At 37.6% G+C, this 23423-nt stretch overlaps 1 protein-coding gene across 10 annotated transcripts in view; it reads right to left on the bottom strand.

Annotated features, from left to right (window-relative positions):
* Positions 1-280: 280 nt before the first annotated feature.
* LOC131438511 (alpha-catulin) overlaps positions 281-23423 on the bottom strand; it is a 475173-nt gene continuing 452030 nt past the window's right edge. For 9 of the 10 annotated variants that reach the window (XM_058608599.1, XM_058608592.1, XM_058608593.1 and 6 more), the window contains one exon: positions 23287-23423. Coding sequence is in view for 1 of the 10 variants with exons in the window: in XM_058608597.1 (XP_058464580.1) it covers positions 23298-23423 (126 nt within the window). In the remaining 9 variants the exon portion in view is untranslated. The other variant, XM_058608597.1, reaches the window with a different exon arrangement.

Below are 23423 nucleotides of genomic sequence, written 5' to 3'. Positions count from 1 at the left end.
TCATCGTATCCGTAACAGTTCAACTCGAGCCACAAGGTTGACGTTACTTGACTGACACTCTACTTGTGCTGGTGTTTCTCTTACTGCGTTACAAAGCATTTCATTTCCTATTATGCTATAAACTCCTGCAGAGCTGAACGTTATCCAAAGCCAAGACACAACCCCGTTTCGAAGCCCAGAAGAAACTTGTGATTGCTGTTTCCATTTTATAGCTACGAAAGCACAGATGACGTTTGCAACAGTAACACTCGGATAATCGGAATGAATAACAACTCAAATATTCAGATTTGTAGAATTTATTAAGAATTTATTTGAGAGTATGAAGATTAATAGTTTCTTGAATCGTATTGTATTTTTTTTGTTTCCTTTTCCATTACCTGCAAAATTGTATGCAACCGTTATCTGGAGTTTGTTTGGTATCATCCATTAAACATGCGGCAGTCCATCGACTACCCTGAAAGAGCTGCTGCCTTTTAGCCGACAATAATTATAATTATTTAATTATCATGATATGTCTATCTATTTTTAACTTATTTTTCTGTAATTATTCCTTACACCAGTCACGTTCTTCGTTCGCATAACACTCTGTACACTATTCTTATTTTCTTATTTGGTTCGCTATGCCTATCTTGTTTTCGAAAAAAAAAAAATTATTCAATACATTTTAGCACATTGTACAGTAACAATCGAGTTTACTACTGGATTTAATTATTAGTCTGCTTTTGTAACGTAACTCACATCGACAAATTCTCTTTTTCTCTCTCTCCTCGTTACATAAGATTTTGGTTTGTATTTTATTTCAATATGGGATTCCCCCAAGAAGTCGGATAAAGATCAACTCATTTTCTCTTCTTATATCATTTTTTGAGTACTGGAATTTTACACCCACAACATTCAAGTCCATCGGATACAATATATGTGTTTCTTCTTTTTTTTTTTTGCTTCTACGATTTTCAACTTTTGCCATTATTACACTGTTGCGTGAATCATTGCTGATACTGTTTTCCTGCCTCGCAAATACATTCGAATATATAAAAAATTGGCAACTCGATTATACAAAAATATGCCTAATACTTATTCGCATAAACAGCGAGGTTTTTTTCTGAACCGCAGATCAAAGTTTACTGTTTAAACTGGTTCTAGTTTTAGCTTCCTAACTTTCTGCACAAGTTGTTCTACTATCTGTAAACTACGGGTGGTCTATATAGTCGGGGTTTCGGTTTCTTACGCTATTTGATTTCTAGAATTCGAAGAAAAGGAAATTTAAACTACACTCTATTTATTGTTTTCTTTTGTTTCTAATTTTGTTCACTGTCTTATTCCGGTCTTTAGCGGGTCAGTAGCTTAGGGAGAAGAACAGAAGTTTCTAGTAGGTTTCTTTTGTCACGATTCACCACCGGAGACAGGACTCTAGTGGCGTGTTTCACGCGGACAAGGAAAGTTGTTTATCTACACTATATCAGTTTGCAACGCCTAGGAAAATCTATAGAGTAAATATTTGGATCTGTGACTCTGAGACTTTTGGTCGAATTATTCCGACTAAATAGAGAAAAGTATAAGATTGCAATTTTTCTGTATTTCTAGTTTTTTTTCTTGATTCCGGTAGCATAAATATTATCTGGTTACCGTGGGTAATTGTTGCACTACTGTTTGTTTTGCATGAGCTGTAGGCCTGAAGGGTAGTGATTGGGTATGAAGGAAAACGATCGACGGGAGAACTTGATTGCCCTGCTTGAGAACAATTTACTATCGGTTCATGATCCGAACAAAAAAAAATTTGCTTTTCTTCACGTCTTCTGCTATAATTGTTTCCTTGAATATGGTGAATATTGTCTCATCTTTTGGTGGAGACCTTATTAGTACTATATTAATGACTCACGAGTAATTTGTTACAGTGTATTGATCTCAGTTGATGAGATATTTTAATTTTTCTCGCATTGCGAAGTGCAGTAGCAGATTTTTCGAAATAAGGAAATTGTTTGAATAACTGATTTGGTTTGTTATTGCCGCTCTACGTTTTAGAACCTGTCTATAGAATTTTTATCCTGATAGCTCTGTAACTGCGATGTCGGTTCAGGATATAATTCAATAGCAGTTATCAGGATTAAAACAGTAAAGTTTCAACTGAAATTGGATCTTCCGCAGATTTCACAGCTAATCTTAGCGTACAGAACTATTGCATGCCACGATCCCACTATTCAGGTCGAGGCTCGATCAGACGTCGACTGGCCAGCGCCCTCTGTGTTAAATCGTCAGCCCGAATTTTCATTTTCGAGTTTTCCATGTACTGGATAGATATTCTTAGAGCAAATTCAGCAGCTAGTAGTTCTAAATGGAAGATCTATAATAGAACATAAACTGGAACAAACGAATACCCAGCAAGTCGTTCTAGTTTTATTTATTCGACCAGTTCTTCTGTCAAATTTAAAACTGGTCTATGATGCCGTTCTATTTTTTGTATATTTGAAACAAGAGTAAAACACTGCTGGGTTTTAAATTTGGCCGTTCTATTTTTTGTATATTTGAAACAAGAGTAAAAAACTGCACCAGTTTGAAATTTGGCAGAAGAACTGATCGAATAAATAAAACTAGAACGGCTTGCTGGGGATACGTTTGTTCCAGTTTCTGTTCTATTTTAGATCTTCCATATAGAACTTCTAGCTGCTGAATTTGCTCTTACAGTATAAATGTTTTAATTTCATCTGCAAGTAATGTATTTTCGAACAGTTCATGCCAATGTCATTAAAAACGCTTAATGCTAAAAAATTTGCTGCTAAAATGAAGTGGTACTATACGTATTTGATTGAATGTGCATCTGTACCATTAGGCTCATCAGTAACATTTTTGAAAACAGAATCAAAAAAGCTGTTCCAGCGAGCCATTCTGCAAGTGTAGGAAATTTTTTTCAATGCTTGAATGAATTCTCTTTTGGGAATTATAATCTTTTGTGGCATTTCTATATCATCTGTGAGTTTAGTGATAAAGCTATAAGCAGCTATTTAGGCAAAATTTCGTTGTTCAAGCGGTGAACGATTAGCTGCCCTTTGAAGAGACTAGCAGTAAAAAATATTTATTGCAGTATGCGTCTTAGGTTCAAATAACTGGATAATTAGTTGAAACAACTGCCATGCCTGTAGGTAACTTTTCTGGTATTGTGTCATTGCTCAGTGACGTTTCATTGAAACGATTCCTTTTCCGCTTAGAGTGTATGTCATTGCTCAACTGTAACGTTTCATTACTTGGTTGTGGTGCGTGTCTTTAGCTGGGTGTCATTGCTATACTGCCAGCACGATGCATCAAAAATGACATATAGCTACAACAACAATGGATTAGTTGTACCAAATTTCAACCCATCGAATTCAGAAAAACAACTAGCATTTCAGTTGTTTTGTGATCGCTGGCTTTTGCGTGTGACAATAAAAAATCTACAGGTGACGCAAATCCTTATATGACCCAATTCATAAGAACGGTCTATTGTAAAATGGCTAACATTTACAAGATCAATTCACGCGTTTTTTTATAACGACCAATAAGCTATCCATCAACATTCACTTTGAAGAGTAATTTCGAATGACTCGGCACTCGCTAAGAGTAAGTCACAATAGTAAACGGCAGAAAAAAAAATTTTCTTTCGTCTGGTGTTGAATTTAATACTGTATTTTTCATAGCTCGCCTGCAATTTCTTTCGAAAGTGGAAGTTGACAGGTGCCTTATTGGCCATTATAAAAAAACGCGTGAATTATGTGTCAAACATACTCTATCTACCAAACATATGAGTAAACTTAAATGTTTCAGCACTTCAAATTCGAATAACTGTAAAATTGATACATTTTCGATGCTCGATTATGTCGGTCTCAGAAGACGTAAATATAAACGGTTTATTTTCTGGTTGTGTAGGGTTGAGTTATTTTGTTTCATTTCAAATATTATACATTTGGTTTCATCTGCTTATGTTAAATAGAATTTCAAAGTCTTCATAGTAAGTAAGGGAATAAAGCTTCACACTGTATTAAAAACAATGGTTAGTTTATTGTAAATGTAGTTCCTGTTCGAATGAACCTTGAATCTGAAACATTGACATAACTTAATGAGTATACATGTCCAATAAATTGAAAATAAACTGCATTTTTAATGTCACTGTGGTCGGTCATGTCTTAAACACGACCACGCCTTTTTTGTTTTAGTTTCGAATAATAATATCATCAATCGGATTAACCCTCAAACATTTTTCAAACAGCAAGGTGGAGTCAAAAAGGCGGGTGGGTAATGTCAGAGACATAACTGGATGTCGTGAATACGAAAACAACTGACATGTTCCTTAACACTTCCGAATATCAATTAGTTGATCAATTGTATGAATTATGCAAGAATTTCCCTTTACATTTTTACATTTTTTGCAAAAACAAAGAAGGCTTCACTTGATCTCGACTACTGTGAATTTCACACAGCGAAAAGTGCACAAATCTAACCAAACTGTTCTAGATTTGCACTAAACTGATGATATTTACCATCGATTTGCGAAGGAGAAATCCTAATAGTTCTTTAGAAAACTTTTAGAGCCATCAGAACGGCTGATTTTGTGTGATGCTCTCCACCGTTGTCCCCTTTTCGTTGTTTCTTTTCACCAATGCAAACGACTAGCAGTTGTGACGTAATCGCTCTTGTCGGAAGCGAAACTCGCTTTGCAAACGACACAAAATACATCTGCTTGCAGTGGCGATAGAATCCAAACTGATCCAATTTCTGTTAAGAGGTTTCACGGCTATAAAAATAGCAGCATATAGAATTTTAATGTCGATTATTTCATTTCGGATTTGCATTTCATTGAAAGAAACTATCCGGATGCTGTACGGGATTCATTCTTGCCTTTCAGAAGGACCAAACTGTGGAGCTCACTACGACATATGGCACTGTTCGGAACATTTTTCTCGAACGATTTGTTGTACAGTAGCATATATTTTGTTCTCTTCCTCAGAACGCGTTTTGATTGGCTGGGGTTCTAATGAGACAGGTTTTTCAATAGTGTACTATTGAAATACTTTAATGCTGTTGCTATACACGTTTAAGTTGAAAAATTTCGATTCTATTGATAGTTAGATTATATAAATCCTTTCACAGATCACTGAGCTATGAGCTTTCAAAATACGAGAAAGCAAACGCGCCTTATGAATTATCCTCTTTGATACTCGCTTGTACCAACCATTTCAGAATAGTTTACAACTGAAAATTTTATCATAAAATTGTGATCATAATTCCGATGGCATGTAACAAAAATTATGTTGATTCGTTAGATACAACAAGAGATATTCAGGATCAAAACCTTTCAGAGGGTACATTTTGAAAAGGCGCCCCATAGTAGAGTAAGTTGTGTTCACGACGAAATTGAAAAACTTCCAGAAAAATGTACAATGACAACGTCAAAAGTCTTCGATGACTTCCTTGTGGACCAACATTCTACTATCACCTACCCCTACATTTCTGAAGGAAACCATTGATGTTACATTTATCAGAACGGCACGGCCCGTGGCACTTCGACCAGAGCGACATATTCAAGCAATTTCCCCATCCCAACTATCACCGCCTGCCACCTCGCTAGGTATCTATAGTTTAAAGCCATTCGCCAATTTGCTGCAATGAACATATGTACTTTCGTGTGTTTGCTCACATCTGATTACGATCAACCTTATTATTTATACCTGTCACCGTGTTCTAACTCGATTTTGATAAAAAATATATCTTCGCCTCGTACAATCAAACTTTATAAAAGTCATATACATCGCGCCCAACATAGTCGATAATTACAGACTGAACGGCTGGTTGGTTGATTGATTGATTGTTTGGTTGATTGATTGGCTTCTGACCATCTCTACTGTATACGGTATAACATATCCACAATCTACATAACTCACGACAAAAGTTGTATTGTAGTCTCAACAATTTATTTCTGCTTCTACCTGTAGACCATTCCGTTCACAGTTTGTGTCTAGTTTCCACATACTTGTTTCCGTGTTTCTAGGTCAAAACACATTCACTGGTTTCGCTTTCTTCTTGTTTTATTATTCTTGTTTTCCCTCAGCTTTTCCTACTTGGTGGGTATCATGTTTCACATAGTATTTTCTTCCTCCTAACTCGTCTCGCGCTGATACACGTGTATGTGTGCCAGGTGGCAATGAAACTATTCATCGTCGTAAACGAGGAAATATGAATCTATTTGTATTATTTTTTCGCTCTTGATTATGACATTTATTTAGTAATTATTGTATCCTTCTTTGTATCCTCGTATGTCTTGTTAGGGGGTGGCGGTCTAGCGGTTTGCTACACTACAATAGGTAAGTGATTCGATGGTGGTCTGTTTGGTTGTTCACCGTTGTTCCGTCAACGGTTGAACATTACAAGATTTGCTTTGATGTTCATCGGTTGTGTTTGTGTGATTCTCGTTTGTTTGTGTTGTGGGTGGGAATGTGATTAGGAAACCTAAATTTCCATTGCCGAATTGTTTTATTTTTGTTGGTATACGGCGTTTTAGCTTCCACGGATCTATCCAGAGTAAATTAAACAATTTGTCTATTTGTAGGTTGGCTTTTGGAACATACAAGTTTGTTCCGGTTTTTCTTTTCTTCTTTTTTCTTTTGTTTTTTGACTAGTATTACCATATACAAGCACCGCTGTGAGCTCACGTCCAGTTCGTTGCGATTAGCTTCCTAATTTATCTATCATCTATCGTTCGATTCCATCTCGGACTGGTTGTCGGGGACAATCGAAACGACTACGGTATTTCTTCGATTTTACTCTATGAACTAGGATCTCACATTACTCTTTCACATTTCAAATTGGAATTTGTTTACGTGTATTTGAAATTTGTTACAACTTTTTGTTTAAATATAATTTATCGTCTACTTGAAATTCTGGTTCCTGATGCTATCATATTCTTATCATCACGGGGAATAACACTTCTAGTACTAGTAACATGCTAAAGGAATTTTGCGATCTTTTGCCGGCCGGTTGCTCACGCTTTGTTGCCATGATTTCCGTTTCGCATTAGTACAAAAGATTGTAACATTTTTTTCTTGATGTTCACAACACTTGAAGTTTTCGACTTTTTATTAGTATAATACATACACTTATTACTCGTTAAATAATTCCAATGAAGTAATTGCGTTGCGAAGAAGGTCATAACATTTAGATTTGGTTTTATTCAAGATCACAAGGATATCCTAAGTTATGGAAAAAGTGACGGTTTAGTTGAATGTAGCGATGGATGCCACTGTGAGGCTTCGAATATTCAAATAACCTGATGCAATGAAAAATTGGTCAGGATTGGAACGTCAATTTCTCATCATGCGTGGTCCAAAAGTGTCTATAATTCTTACAAAAATTCATGAGAAATGGTAATATATTATTCAGTTATAACCAAGTCAACTATAAATCTAATCTACTCCAATTTTGAGAACCTGCGAATACTGAAAGATACTAAGTGATAAATGTAATTTTGATGTGGAACACATCTTTGTTTTCTATATAGGGGTGCAAATTAGAAATTCAAGGGTAAATACAAATAGAAGTGTGGTCAGCTTTTGAACACTTACATCTTAGTCAGTTTAGTTTCAATCAGTAATATTATTTCACCAATTGATTGGAAATATTTCTACGTATTGATTTGAATGTACGTAGCCATGCATTTTCAATTATATATCATTGAAATGTTGAATCAAAGCTAATAGTGTCCTTTTTTGTCTGCTAAAAATCTCCGGCATACCGGATTTCCTTAGCGTAGACGACGGTTTGGAAGGAGTGAGCGAATATATCAATCGGAAAGCATCGCTTTGATTGGTCAATCGATCAATCGATGCAAGCTGAGCAGTTGGAAGCCCGCGAATCTATAAATATAAACGAAATTATAGCTACCGTCAAGGATGGCTTTTATCGTTTCAAAGAACGCTCACTGGCAACTCTTCACACGATTGTATCAGTGCCATCAAAGAGAGACGGATATCATCGCAACAACAAAAACTCGGCATGGCTCATTTAACATAGAACAGACACCAGTGCGAGAACGAATTTCTCTCGATGACATTTCTGAGAATCAACGGTTAGCACGCTGCTGTGGGGATCCTCTCTGAAACAACAAACGGTCGCTTTTTCTCGTTTCGCGATCCGATTCTATGCAGGCAGTTGATAATTGCGATAGAATCATTCTACTATTGCCACTTATTCTAACTATGTGCATATAACCTTTGTATAAGTTGTGTCTATGAAAATGTCTGTGAATGCTCCACACAAGAGTTTTGAAATATTGCAACTTGCTATTCTCTCTTGGGAAATTCCACACAGCAATGATCATTATCAGACTGTATATTTTTTTAAGGGTGTGAAATACTCAGAGGATGAAGTGGAGTAAAGAAATGTAGCAAAATTCTCTCACGGTTCATGCATTGAGCGACTCGAGTTCTTGTAGCATCTTCTAGCGGATTGAAAATGTTGTATACAATATAGATAGCAATATAGCAGCTTCTGTCAAATTTTCGGCTATCACCAACACTGCTTACAAGTTAGATTATTTAACAGGAAGAAGGATCAACTGTTCGTAATGCAAATGTATAAGAAGCGACCGTTTGTTGCTTCAGAGATTATCCTCACAGCAGCGTGCTAACCTTTGATACTCAGAAATGTCATCGAGAGAAATTCGCTCTCGCACTGGTGGCAATTCTATGTAAAATGAGCCATGCCGGGTTTTTGTTGTTGTGATGATATCCGTCTCTCTTTGATGGCATTGAGTCCATCGTGTGAAGAGTTGCTGGTGAGCGTTCTTTGATACGATAAATGCCATCCATGCTTGTGAGTATCAGGGCCGGTGAAAGAGGTGGGTACGGTGGGTAGTACTCCCACCCGAAAATTTTCAAGGTGGGTAATTACCCCCCTGAAATTTCGAGCGAAAAACAATGGTAATATTATTATTGTTTATAAAGTCAAGCATATTTTTATTGTAACTAGTAATAAATAAAATCAAAATTATCGAATGCTTGTACTCAAGGTAGAGCAAGGATGTAAAGATGTTCAATAGAAAGGTGAGACGTGACAAGAACCGTTTGAGCAACCGGAAATCTTATAGAAACGTTCAGCTAGAGGATTTTAGCTTTAGCATCTCATCAATGCAAATCACTCGAGTCTCTGGTATGCCGGAAAGTACCTTTTTAATCATTTACTAACCGGACCGGCAGTTACCGGAAGTTGTCACTTTCTGTTTGCGACAGCATTCTCATACACAATGAGTTTTTCACTGTATGGATATTTTTTTTTATCAATCTCTGTATAGCTATAAGTTCATCTCCTCTGGTAGAATGTGAAAGTTAAGTTACTTAAACATTTCTGCTTGCTGAAATGAACCTTGTAACGTCTCACCTTTCCGTTCTATATCTTCGCATAAATAAAATCACTCAACATCTTTTGGCGTAGGTCTACGCCTTTGTTTTAGATACCGGAGTGCAAATTCAAAATACAGGAAATAAAACCGTACAAACAGTGGTCAGGTTTTTTATTATCTACATATCAACCATTACCTAACTGATTTTCAATATATTTTACTTGAAAATGTTTTTACGCGTCAATTCGAGTAGATAAATTTATATATTTTAGGTAATTGGTGAATAAAATTTCAATTCAATTTGCATTTTCAGATTCTGTATCGAAACATTTTACACTCTGTGCGGTTCGATACTGCCGTAGAGAAGGTTGTTAACGTATCGATCAAAAAATCCTGATAAACATGATTTTTTTGAGCAAAATGCATTTCGTTCTTGTACTTTTCGATGTTATACTTATAGAATGATTTGCCCATGGTTTCAAAATTTTTTGATGGTACTTTCCTTTTCCAGATAGTCGATGTTAATTATACCTCGAGTATCTAAAAACTGACATCATGATTGTCTGAATGCTGATATGACTCCATAAAATGATGGATCTATGTTTCGTCCACTGTTTAATACCAACTCACGAAATTCTTTTTCATCACGACTAAACAGTGCCGATCAGCTCTCTGGATCCTCGATGCCTTGTTGCTTTTATTCGATTGTGAGCGAACGAGGCACCAATTTGGAAAAGACCATTGTCATGCCCAGATCTCAGCACATCTAATCTTACAAACTTTGATTTTGCGTTCATTTATCACGATTTTCAAAACTTGCTTATTTTTTCCGGATGAATGATTTATTTCGCCACGTTTGAAATCAGAATACCACAAATCTTTATTTTCAGTGGATCCGGGTAACATTTCACAAACCATTTCTGGGCTGGCACGGTTTTCTCCTTTTAAAAAGCAATGTTTTATCAACACACAGCATTCGTTATTACCATTTTATTTAAAAAAAATGAATATGTAACGTCCCTCATATGTCGGTAGGTGCGATTGACGAGAAAATTTGACATATGTCATCTGAAGGTTGGTACTTTCGAAAAATGAGGTTAGTTTGACATTATAAACGTCATCTCTGGCTCAGTCCCGGAAGTCAGTTTTGAACAATGTGTTATAGATATCAGCGGTTGTTTGAAGATTTGTTTTGTGCGCTGTTCGATTATCGCGAGACACATTTTGATAGAAAATTCTCAAAGAATAATTTTAGAAAATTCGCAGACACAAATAAGTTTTTGCGGAATATTGGCAGTGATTTTGAAACTAGCTGTCAACAGTTCGAACAACGCCATATTTTTCAAAACAAAGTACGGAAAACGCTTCAAACTTCTAATTTACGCGATTTACGCGTAAAGTTATGTCGTTATTAAAAATCGACCTTACACTTTTAAGGGATAAATATTATTTCAATAATATCGTTCCCCCCAGTACGAAAAATTACCCACCAGAGCATAACACGTTTCACCGGCCCTGGTGAGTATCATTAGGTTTCGCACGGTAATCTCAGATACACTCGCGGTAACGATTAGCAAAAAAAACAGTTGACCAGTTCTTTTTTTTCGCCTCGAACAGTCATCGGGCGCGGTTCGCTTTTTCGAGCGCTCCGCAAGTAATTTATATTTATTTATTCTTTGACGCGTAGTCTACGTCGCGCGCGGGCTTTTTTCATAGCCTTTCGGACAAATTTTATCTAGAATAATGAAGTGCGGTGTAAAATCGTGTGTTAATATTGACGATCGCTTCCTTTGGAAATGCGAATTCTGTGAAAAATCGTACCATTCAGCCTGCATCGGCGTGCAGCGGCATCAAGAAAATTTTATTCTGGCATTTATGGTACCAGTGTGTGCCGACTGTCAACATTTAATAAGGACAGGAGCTGAAACTCTAAAACTACTTCATCTACAGGAGCAACTTCTAAAGCACACAAAAAATCAAACGGAAACGTATCACCGGACCACTGCAGACATGAAAACCCATTACCTGGAAATATTCGACAGTGTCGAGCGCTTGCTCATCGACGTGAAGCAGTCATTGTCCAGTATCAGCAGAAACGACCACAACATTTGCGGTAAAGTAGGTCAGCGCATGCAGTCATTCGAGGCCTCGTTACACAGTGCCATAAAAAACGTTAGCGATTTTAGTAAAGTCAATGACCAGCACATCAAGGAAATGAGCGAACGGCTTCTTCGCCTCGAAGAAAAATTCTTACTACCTACGAAATCTGAAGTCCCTGCAATAATACCTAACACTATTCTGGAAGAATTGAGAGATGAAGTCAAAGCAATATCGACTTCAATCTCCAGTATCGGAACCAAAGACCAAAATACCAAACCTAAGTCTCTAGCTGAAGAACTCAAAGAGAAGGAAATTCAAACATGCGACAGTGGCTGGCGCTTAATTGGAAGTAAAAAAATCTGGAAACGAGACTGGAGTGAGTATGACAAGAAACAGCGCACTCGACGGCTGCAAGAAAAACAAGCTGAAAAAGCAAACCTCAGACGAAAACATCGGAAGCGGAAACAACAAAATAATACAAATTACAGTATACGCAGTAAAAACAACAACTACACCAACAACAGCAAACACGACAACAACAACAACAACAACAACAGCAACAACAACAGCAGCAGCAACAACAACAACAACGACAATAATGTGCACTACAACAGCAACTTGAACACTAATAGTAACAATACCTGCCACAACAATAACAATAATATGTCATTACAATATACCTTACCCTTGGACAAAGACCTACTAGCAGCTGCACGGGTTCAATTCTCCGGGAATCCAGGTGCAGATATTGCCTCAAAATTCATAAATTTTCAAAAAGGTGAAACCATCAACCCTTACAAAGGAACAAGAAGTATTCAAAACAACACTACTTCGGTCTTAGGAAGTAATGACATCGAAGCTGCACCATCCACTAACTATGTGAACACATCTTCAATACCACAGAACGTAAATACATCTACAGTATCACATGACATGAGTACAGACAGCCAATTCGAAATTGATCCAATGCGTACTCCAATTGTACGTCTTACTTCACAATCTGCAAATGGCGACGAACGCTTCTTGAAAGCAAGACTTCGTGACCCGAAAATAATGCACGTCGTCCGTCTGTATTTGTCATACATGAAAAATCAACAACCTACAGTATGCATCGAGGGTATGACACCAACTAGTATAAAAATGCTATTAGCATCAGAAGGCCTTCCAACAACACCTGACCACCTTCTACGAATCTTCATCGAAGTGCATCAGGAATATGGAATGAAACCTAAGGAAGCGCAGGCCGATCTGGACTCTTATGGGAAATTTTTGACAAGTGAACACATCCGCCGACTCCAACTAATCCGGGAAGCCGAACACAATTTTACAAGGCCGAATTTTCGGAAATAACGACGCCCTCTGACGAAGGAATAGAAACAGGAATTAGTAATGTAAGTATTTCAGAATTCTCAAAAACTTCTTCGCTTCATAGACAAAATGTGACTGAAATTTTGGTCTATTGCCAAAATATCAACCGCATGAAAAGCCCGGCCAAAATGAAAGAAATTCATCAAAATTTAATAACCTCCTCTTTCGACGTAATCCTTGGAACTGAAAGCAGCTGGGATGAAAGTGTTAGAAGCGAAGAAGTATTTGGAAATAATTTTAACGTATTCCGGCACGACCGTAATTTATCTCTCTGTCAGAAAAAATCTGGAGGTGGAGTCCTCATAGCCATAAACTCTTGCTTTACTTCTGAAGAAATTATTACTCCTAAATATAAAGAATTTGAGCATGTATGGGCCAAAGTCTCAATATTGGGAGAAGAACATATTTACTGCTCTGTCTACTTCCCACCCGAAAATGCGAACAAATTCTCTTTTGAATTATTCTTTCAATCTTTAGACACAATTATTTCGAATATGGAACCCGAAGTAAAGCTACATATTTTTGGCGACTTCAATCAACGTAATGCGGACTTCATTTCTGACATTGAAAATGAATCAATCTTACTCCCAGTCGTTGGAGAAAACGAAACATTGCACTACTTTTTCGACAAAATTTCTAATTTTGGCCTACATCAAGTAAACTCCGTAAAAAATCAACAAAATGCATATTTAGACCTTCTTTTCACAAATTGCACAGAAGACTTTTGTGTGAATGCATCAAACCTGCCATTATGGAAAAATGAAGCATTTCACACCGCAATTGAATATTCATTATTTACACACAATGCATCCCTTCCCTACGACTTGGAATATGAGGAAGTGCCGGAATACAATAAAATTGACTTTGAAGAAGTCAAGTGTAGACTAAGTATAATAAATTGGCGGAACATACTGAGTACAGAAGGAAATGTCGACGTCGAAGTAAACAAATTTTATCACATTATAAACAAAATATTATCCGAAACTTTGCCCATGAAAAGAAGAAGAAAAAATCATAACAGCAAGTTACCTGTATGGTTCAATTCACAACTAAAACATTTGAAAAATAGGAAACAAAAAGCACACAAAACTTACAAACAAGAAAAAAGTGACGCTCATCTTCAAAATTACTTAAATCTATGCAATCAACTCAAAATAGCCATTAACACAGCACACGAAGAATACAACCACAAAATTGAAAACGAAATAAAGACTTGCCCTAAGAACTTTTTTAACTACACAAAAACTAAACTAAAAAGCAACAATTTTCCATCTCAAATGCACCTCGACGAACATGTAGGGAAAAATAGTACAGAAATCTGCAATCAATTTGCAAATTTTTTCCAAGAAGTATATACATCTTATTCAGAAACTGACCGTGACCGTGAATACTTCTCTTTCATACCTGCATTTTCTAGCTCCATCTCTGTAAACTATCTATCAGAACATGACATTTCGACAGCACTGAAAAACTTAGACGCCTCAAAAGGGCCTGGACCTGACAGTATACCACCAATATTTTTAAAAAATCTTGCTGAAGAACTTACACTACCACTACAACTACTTTTTAACTTATCGCTTAATAAATGTACTTTTCCCAAAGCATGGAAATCTTCCTTTCTTGTACCAATATTTAAATCTGGTGCAAAATCTAACATTCGGAACTACCGTGGAATAGCCATTATCTCATGCATTCCAAAATTATTTGAAAAAATTGTAAACGAAAAACTTTTTCATCAACTTAAAAATGTAATAACAAACAAACAACATGGCTTTTTTAAAGGCCGCTCAACTACAACAAATCTCTTAGAATTTATGACATTCACACTGAATGCAATGGACGCCGGCAACTACGTAGAAACTCTTTACACTGACTTTAGCAAAGCCTTCGACCGTATTGACATACCTTTACTTCTACACAAACTACAAAAATATGGCATAAAACATACTCTTCTTGAATGGCTCAAATCATACTTAACGAATCGTGTACAGGTAGTCCGCTTCCAAAACATTCTGTCTGAACCAATTAATGTAACATCTGGCGTACCTCAGGGTTCTCACTTAGGGCCTCTCCTTTTCATTTTACATATAAACGACATTTCCTTCATACTCAAAAATTTGAAAGTGCTTATATATGCAGACGACATGAAACTCTTCATGGAAATAAAAAATATCAACGACGCTGTAATATTCAAGAACGAAATCAATCTATTCTACATTTGGTGCTGCAAAAGTCTACTCCAACTTAATGTAAAAAAATGTAACTCAATAACTTTCAGTAGGAAAAATGAAACTATACCCACAAACATACATCTAGGAAATCAACTTGTAGAAAAATGTAAAATTGTAAGAGATTTAGGCGTAATCTTAGACTCCAAGCTCACTTTTGTGGAACACTACAATACCATAATCAATAAAGCAAATAGCATGGTGGGCTTTATTAAACGCTTCAGTCATAACTTTCAGGACCCATACACAATAAAATTATTATACACTACATATGTCAGACCTATTTTGGAATATTGCAGCCTAGTATGGAATCCATATAATATTATTCACGAAGAACGCATCGAATCTATTCAAAAACAATTTCTTTTATATGCACTTCGTAAATTAAACCGGACAGCATTTCCTCTACCATCATATGAAGCACGCTGCATGCTCATCAATATACAAACACTTAAAGAACGCCGCGACCTTGCAATGCTTTATTTTATCAGCGACATTATTTCTCAACGCATTCAATCACCTTCTTTATTATCGCAACTAAATTTTTATACACCTAGCCGTCAATTACGAACCAGGAAATTATTTTTAGAAAGAAACACTAGAACAAATTATGCAAAATACAGTCCAGTCAATCGAATAATGCGCCATTACAATCAATACTGCGAATATCTTGACCTTACTATGTCAAAAAATCAAATCAAATCTCAGCTTTGTCGTAGAAATAATGCGTAGTATGTAAGTGAACATTGTAAACAATTTATATGTAGTCTACATTTGCTTGACGAAATAAATAAATAAATAAATTTACTCCTTTCTGGTGATCTCCGGCTTTTAGTTTTCTCTCGATTCCGTCATCCTGGTAGCCCATTATTCTAAAATAAACAACCGATTTCGTTTAATTATGTGTAATGTCGGTCTATAAGTCACCGGTCTGACAGACAGATGGCGTCACTAATCAAAAATATTTCATGACAATCTGTTCATTAGTGTGTTAGTGATTTTGCTTTCTGTTATGCTATTTTTGCAAAATTAAATACAATGTAGAAAGAAAAAATTCGTATGTTGATAAATGAAAATGGTCTGAAGAAAAAATACTGTGCAAGCAAAGAAATTGCTTGATGAGCATTATCCAGAATCTGTTCTAAGCTGATCGTGTACGTTTTGAGTACCAGCAATAACACAACCGAAGTTGAGTTTTGTGACGGTTGTGATTTGTTAAAGAAAAAAGAAAAAAAAAGTTCGAAAATTGTGCAATATTGCTATTAGAGTGACGCGAAAACTTGAAGCGGATGTACCTAATTTCATCTTACTCTTGAAGTCAATCTATCGAGCAGAGACGGCAGATCGCACTCTATGAGATTACTACTGAAGCTACGATGGATGGGGGCTCCGTTGCCCTACAAGTATTGTCAATATTGTTATGAAACCATATTAGCAGTGGGCGAAAATAGTATCTTTGCAATAAAAAGAATACTAGATAAAGGTATGGAATTGACCAGTTTGACCCGTAATCAAATTGATGTCATTTTTGAAACTCTACTACTACTACTACTACTACTCTAAAACTACGCAATGATAATTAAATGAAAAAATATTTAATGCTAAATATTGGCTACAAGACTTCGTTTTATATTTAATTGATTGTGCACTATTTCGATTAAACTCAATTAAACATTATTTAGCATGAATTGGATTTATAGAAGTAACTAGAGCGCAGGATTTGGTTTGGCTCGAGCGCTCAGCAGACGCAACGCTTTGGTAGAGATCGTCAGACCAGCCAAACAATCCTGCGCTCCTGTTACTTTTGTGTATAATATTGAAGATACAACCGGATGAATTTTTGAAACAGCTGATTGGATTGTCAATAATGGTGTGACAACGATATAACGACGATAGCTTGAACACGGCGTGATCAATACAACAAACAGAAGTATTAGGTACTGCACATGGGGAAACCAACAGAATGGGTGATGATAAAAATCAGACCCGGCGCCGAATGTTTACCGCAGCGACCCATCAATACAGAGAACGATGTGGAGTGTTGAGAGCAGTTGAGAAAAAAATGCACCGAAGTAAGAACGTGAGCACAACGAGAGAGTGCTTACACAGCACAGCGAGCGGCTGTACTTCGCACTCCTCTAAGCAATCGGAATGATCTGGGAAGGGAAGGAAATACCTTCGGACTGACTGGATGGTAATTATTGTAAAATCTATTGAGGCATAACACTTCTCAATATTGCCAACAAAGTACATTCCAGAGTTCAGTTCAGTAGACTGCGTTCGTTGGCAGAATCCTTTGTCGACGAATACCAATGCGGTTTTTGAGAGCGACGTTCAACGACGGACCAGATTTTCACCTTGCAACGAATTCTCGATAAATTTCGGGAGTACAACTTGCGGACTCATCATCTGTTTGTAGATTTCAAGGCAGCATTAGAATAATTTGTGCGACGTTTGGTGGCTCGAAAGCAAGCGTCAAAGCCGGTACGACAGCCGATGCTTTCGTGACGTTAGATGGATTAAAGTCGGGCGACGCGCTCTCTAATTTGTGGTTCAATATACAATACGAAGATCTGACGTGCAGAGAAACGGTATCATCATCAATAAGTCTCACATGCTTCTTGCTATTGGGTGCGACATTGATATTACACCCAAACCTCCGTTTACGAACACTTTTACACTTATTTTTACGTAACTCTTTTTACGAACCAAATCCCAAATAACGTAAACTTTTTCTACGAACCTACTTCGTAAAAAGAGGTTTTGGCATACATCGAAAGCGATTTCCGACTCCATGGAAAATACTACAATATGGGTATTTTTGGAACGGGTTTAAAGAGTAGATTCCGGAAAATGATGTTTGAGATATTTTGGAAATCCAAGATGGCGACTTCCGGTTGATTGATATTCCTCGAAAACCCTTGCAATATTGGTATTTTCGGAACGGGGTTAATGAGTAGATGTCGGAAAACGATATTTGAGGTGGTTCTTGGATCCAAGATGGCGACTTACGGTTGATTTATATTCCTTGAAAACCCTTGCAATACGGGTATTTTCGGAACGGAATGGATGAATAGATGCCGGAAAATGATGTTTGAGGTGGTTCTGAAATCCAAGACGTCGACTTCCGGTTTATCGATATTTCTTGAAAACCTTAACAATATGGGTATTTTGGGAAAGTATTTAATAAACAGATGCTGGAAAACTATGTTTGGTGTCGTCTCGAATTCCAATATAACATCCTCCGATTTATCGATATGTCTTATAAATCCTTAAAACAAAGAAATTTCCGAAACATATTGGATACCAATAAACGATGTTCGAGCTTGTTTCAAAATTCAATGAGGTGACTTCTGGTATAGTGTTTTTTTAAGGAATACCAAGTTCAAAGAAAATGGCAAAAACTTTCAAAAGATACTAATAAACCGGAAGTCTTGAATTTCAAAACTACCTCAAACATTGTTTTCTGACATTTACTGATCAATCCCGTTCCGAAAATATCCATATTGTAAGGGTTTTAAAGTAATATCCGGAACAAACCGGAAGTCGCCATCTTGAATTTCAAAACTACCTCAAACATCGTTTTCCGACATCCACTCATCAATTCCATTCCGAATATACCCATATTGTTAGGGGTTTTAGGCAATCTCAATAAACCGGAAGCCGCCATCTTGGATTTTGAAACGAGTCCAAACATCATTTTCTTGCAGTTACTCTTCACATCCGTTCCGAAAATAACCATATGATGCGCGGTTTCCACATTAATCACACAAAACTTTTTTTACGAAGTAAATTCCAAATAACGTAAACTTTTTTTTTATAAACTACCTCTTTTTACGAACCCCCATTTAGTTCTTAAATGGAGGTTTCGGTGCATTGTTGTGGATTGGAGAGCTGTGAAAGGGGCTTTTGTGTCCTTCACGAAGAAGCTGCGAGAATAAGGTTGACGATAAACTCTACCAAGACAAAGTACATGGTGGATGGTAGAGACCGGGGCAGTCCAAACGACGTAGGATCCGAGATGGAGGTTGATGAAGTACGAAACGAGGTTGTTGACGAAACACCAGTAACATGCGATTAATGAGCTTTATACGAACTTCGTAACCAGCTGAAACGCACAAAACTTGCTCCTTACAAGTTGTTTATACTACCTGTTGCCCTATACTGCCATGAGGCATGGTCGTTGAAGGAATCAGATATTCGAGTACTCGGTTTCTTTGAGAAAAAAATCCTCCGTTCAATTCTCGGTGGTGAAGAAGAGAATGGAGAATGGTGCAGATGCATGAATCACAAGCTGTACCAAGTATACACACATGCGGACATGGGAAGGCTTATAAAACACGGCAGACTACAGTGAGCTGGACATGTAGCAAGAATGGCGGAAGAGATGATGGCCTACATGATGCTCAGCACAGAACCTGGGAGAGGTCGTCGACTACGGAGTAGACTACGCACTAGTAAGTAAGTAATATGTCGGTCTTAGGCGACGTAAATTTAAACAATTTTTCCTAGGATAAGAAAAGATTCTTCCGAAAAATTGAGAATAAATATTAAAATAAAGTTTGTTGCTTGAAACATTGAAAAAATCTGATATTCGAAAGTAGCTCCTAGAATTGTCGCCCAAGCAAGGAACCTAATGGATCTATTCTTGGCTATTTTCTCCGCCGTATTCCACGCTAGTTTTTGTCCGGAAAGTGATAATAGGTACACTCTAAATGAACCCCAGCTCCTTGTTCTTCAAGAGGAGAATATTGCTTTATTCATCAATTGGAATTCAAAATTGAAAAAAAAGTTGTTTTCATTTCCAGACCGGCAACTTTGTGACCGACGCGTTCGTAATAAGAGCAGATAGAAATGGTGAGTATTTTGCGAAGTATTTGAGACTGAATTCATAACAGTTTTATTTCACGTAATTTTGCAAATCATAAACCGATTCACTATTCTTTACGTTTCGTCTTCGACTCGTCGGTAGCAGAGCAGTACAAATTGAACTGTTTAGTGCAAACTTGAACAGTTCAATTTGAACCGCTAAGCAGACGTAAAGTTAACGCTATTGCGAAACACTTATATTGCGCCTAAGCAGTTTAATTTGAACTGCTCTGCTCTGACGAGTCGAAGACGATACGTAAATAATAGTGAAAACGGTTATGTGTCCATAGCACAGAAGAGGACTTTTCGTTGGATCAGGGTAATTTCGCCGAAAGCCATTTCACCGAAAGCCGTTTCGTCGAATGCCGTTTCGCCGAATGCCGTTTCGCCGAAAGCCATTTCGCCGAAAGGGTCATTTCGCCGAAAGTCAATTCGCCGAAAGTCATTTCGCCGAAAGTCAATTCGCCGAAAGTCAATTCGCCGAAAGTCATTTCGCCGAAAGGGTAATTTTGCCGAATTCGTCATTAGTCTTAATATCGTAATTGGAATTGATAAAAGAAGACAAATCAAAAATGATTATGTTTACTCCCGTTTTGTTGGCCTACAATCGTACTTCTGATATGATCCAGAGACTTGAATAATTTTTGTAGGTTTATTCATGATCCTCAGAAGGCTTTTTCGGCGAAACGACTTTCGGCGAAATGGCCCGCTCCCCTTTTCGTCAAACCCCTCAATAACTATAAACCGATTATTAACGGTTTATTTTTTATGTTATTCTGGTTCATTGTTTTAAACTATTTTTGAAAACGTGACAGCAGTTGGGAGCTATTTTAAAACAATAAGGTAACATTCACTCAAGCTTTATTTCATTGATGCCGTTCAAGCCGATCCTTCCAGCACATTTCTACTACCGTAACTTTTTCCCATAACCGTTAGGACGTTAGGAAACATTTAAAGTACAGAATGAAAAAATCGAATTTTTGTTATTTCGCGAAAAGCAATCGTTCCACTGCTGCAAACCAGAAATTTATGGTTTTATTGCCAGAACGCTTTCTGGAGCAGTACATTTTTAACTTACCTTACTACAAACCTGCTACCCTAGCTATTTCTTACTAAACCTAAAGAAAATGACCACCTTTACTATTCTTCATGACTGACCACGTAACTGTAAACCTTATCGAAAAGTACGATGCCAATGGAAATTCTTGCCACTAGTTTTACTTTATAAATTTACGAAATGCGAATCTACGAGTTTTGTTCTTAGTGTACTGTACAACCTATTGGATCTCTAACTAATTCAGAACGCACTCAAAATTAACGTTCGACTACACAAAGTTGAAAGAAAAAATCTACGCAGGTACAAATCAATACGATTTAATCGTTTTGACAGACTGTCTAGAACTCGAGCTTCATTCCATTTCTCCTTTTCCCTGACGGGGAACAGGAGACTGTTTCATTCAGCGGAACTTAATTTTCTTAATTTTTCTTTGTTACTTTTTTTTCATTTGATTAGTAAAATTTAGAGAAATAAACGCCACATCCAAGCAAAGACAGGAGCCACTGTGATTTTGTTTTTAAACTTCTACCACTAAGATTAAGAGCAGTAGGTTCTACTTTGATCCGTTCGCGGAGCCATGCGAGCTTCCAGGCACTCGGCCAAAAAACCCACCCAACTCCGCAAACTCCTCATCAAAGAGTCCACCGTGGATGAGACTCGCGCTTTTATTGCTGCTGCTGCTGCGCGAGAGTTTTTGAGGAGACAGACGACGAGACGACGGCGGAACGACTCAGCCGGGACGGTGAAGCGGGTCAGTGCAAAGTGCAAGTGCGTTTGTTTTTTCTTATTCTCTAGCAATTTTCGCTTGACCTGACGCGATAGATTTCGAAAGTTTTCGAGCTGCAACTAGGAACTCTATTCTAATAGATCATCCACGGCGGAAAAATAGTATCGGCGCACGGCAGTTCGTTGTGTGGCGTTTGAGTAGTGGACTCCTTGAAGGAAGCGGATGTGGCGTGCATTTGCTGAAGGGGCTTTGCCGGTCGGGAACAGGAAAGCGTAGTGTGTGCTGCGATGGAGTCGATTCAAAGCCTCTCATAACCTATTCGGACCTGTTGATTGCTATTGCGGCTTAGGATGATATTGAATGTCACTTAAATAATTTGATATGCTTGTTTCGTTGAACGTTTTTTTTTGTCCAAATTTGCATCCTTCAGATCGTACTGAACGTACTCATTTACAAATTAACTACCTATTGTATATCATTGCTATCGTTCACAAAAATTGCCTCAATCAAAAACCCCTGATGACTTCCTTGTGGCATGTCAACGTCTTTACGAATCTACGTCTTGTTTGAACAAAATTGCTTTGTAAATCTTCTCATGTGGTCTTGATTCGACTCATCGCTGCACAATAATTACAACTTCCCAGTACCTTCTGCCTTGTGATTCATTAAAGAGCGATTACTAAACTATTGCGTTGGCGCGAATTGTGTTCGTGGGTTGTGTATGTGTGTGCATGTGTGTGCATTTTAATTAGTTACCCATCCGTAGCTGGCAATTACTTCCGCATCCGGTACTGGATTAAATATTGCCTCGGATACGGGAAAGTGATTTTCGAGCTTCATTAACAGCGATTTCGAAAAATTTCCTAGTCCATGAATACCGGGCTTCGGCTGAATGAGTGTACGTGTTTCTGTGGGTGCATGTGTGAGTGTGTTTGAGTGTGCAGGACCGAGCCATTAGCGCGAGCTTGGCTAACAGAGTAATGTCTCTATTCGGAGTGCAATTTGAATAATGAGGGAAAGGCTAGTCAAGCAGACAGAATCTAATAGCAGTGTCATTCACCGATACGTTGGATGTGCCCGAAGCGAAAGGAGTTGAGGCTAAGCTTGATAACTTGTATGCGGGCGGGAAATCTCCTCGTTTTCGTTTTGTTTGTTTTTGATTTGGGCTTTGTTTCGATTCACTAAACATTCATATTTCAATATTTATGATTTCATATTACACATATTTAACAAACACGTTTTTTCTTTCGGTTATGCGACGCTGACTGCTTCGTGTGTCTGTGTGTGTTTATTGTTGTTATGCGGTTGTGTATGTGGTTTTGGTTTGATGGTCGCTCTTGTATTTTAAATTTTGGCACGTGGAAAAATCTACGAGACGAACAATTCGACGTACAATTATGTATTCGCCCCCTATTTCTTCGGGTTCGGGTCTGCTCTAAACGAGAATCATCAAACATACACAAGTTGGAATATAAATTCGATAAATACGGTCATATGTAATGTTTAATGCTTATTCTAAAACAGGAGGAAGGACACTCTGGTCCGCCGGGCGTCACCTTTCATGCCCCGGCGGGCCATCCCGTACTGTCACATGCTCGCCTCGGTGCTGGTCGTGGAGCCCTTGCTATCGCCCTGCAGCCCGGAACTGCCGTCCTCGTCCCGGGCTCCACCGCTCGCTGCCCGGCCGGCCAGGCCGCTAAAGTCTAGCTTATA

This window comes from Malaya genurostris, chromosome 3, assembly GCF_030247185.1.
Source record: "Malaya genurostris strain Urasoe2022 chromosome 3, Malgen_1.1, whole genome shotgun sequence".
NCBI lineage: Eukaryota > Metazoa > Arthropoda > Insecta > Diptera > Culicidae > Malaya > Malaya genurostris.
Note: the sequence above shows the minus strand (reverse complement) of the source record. Positions and strands in the feature narration are given on the sequence as shown.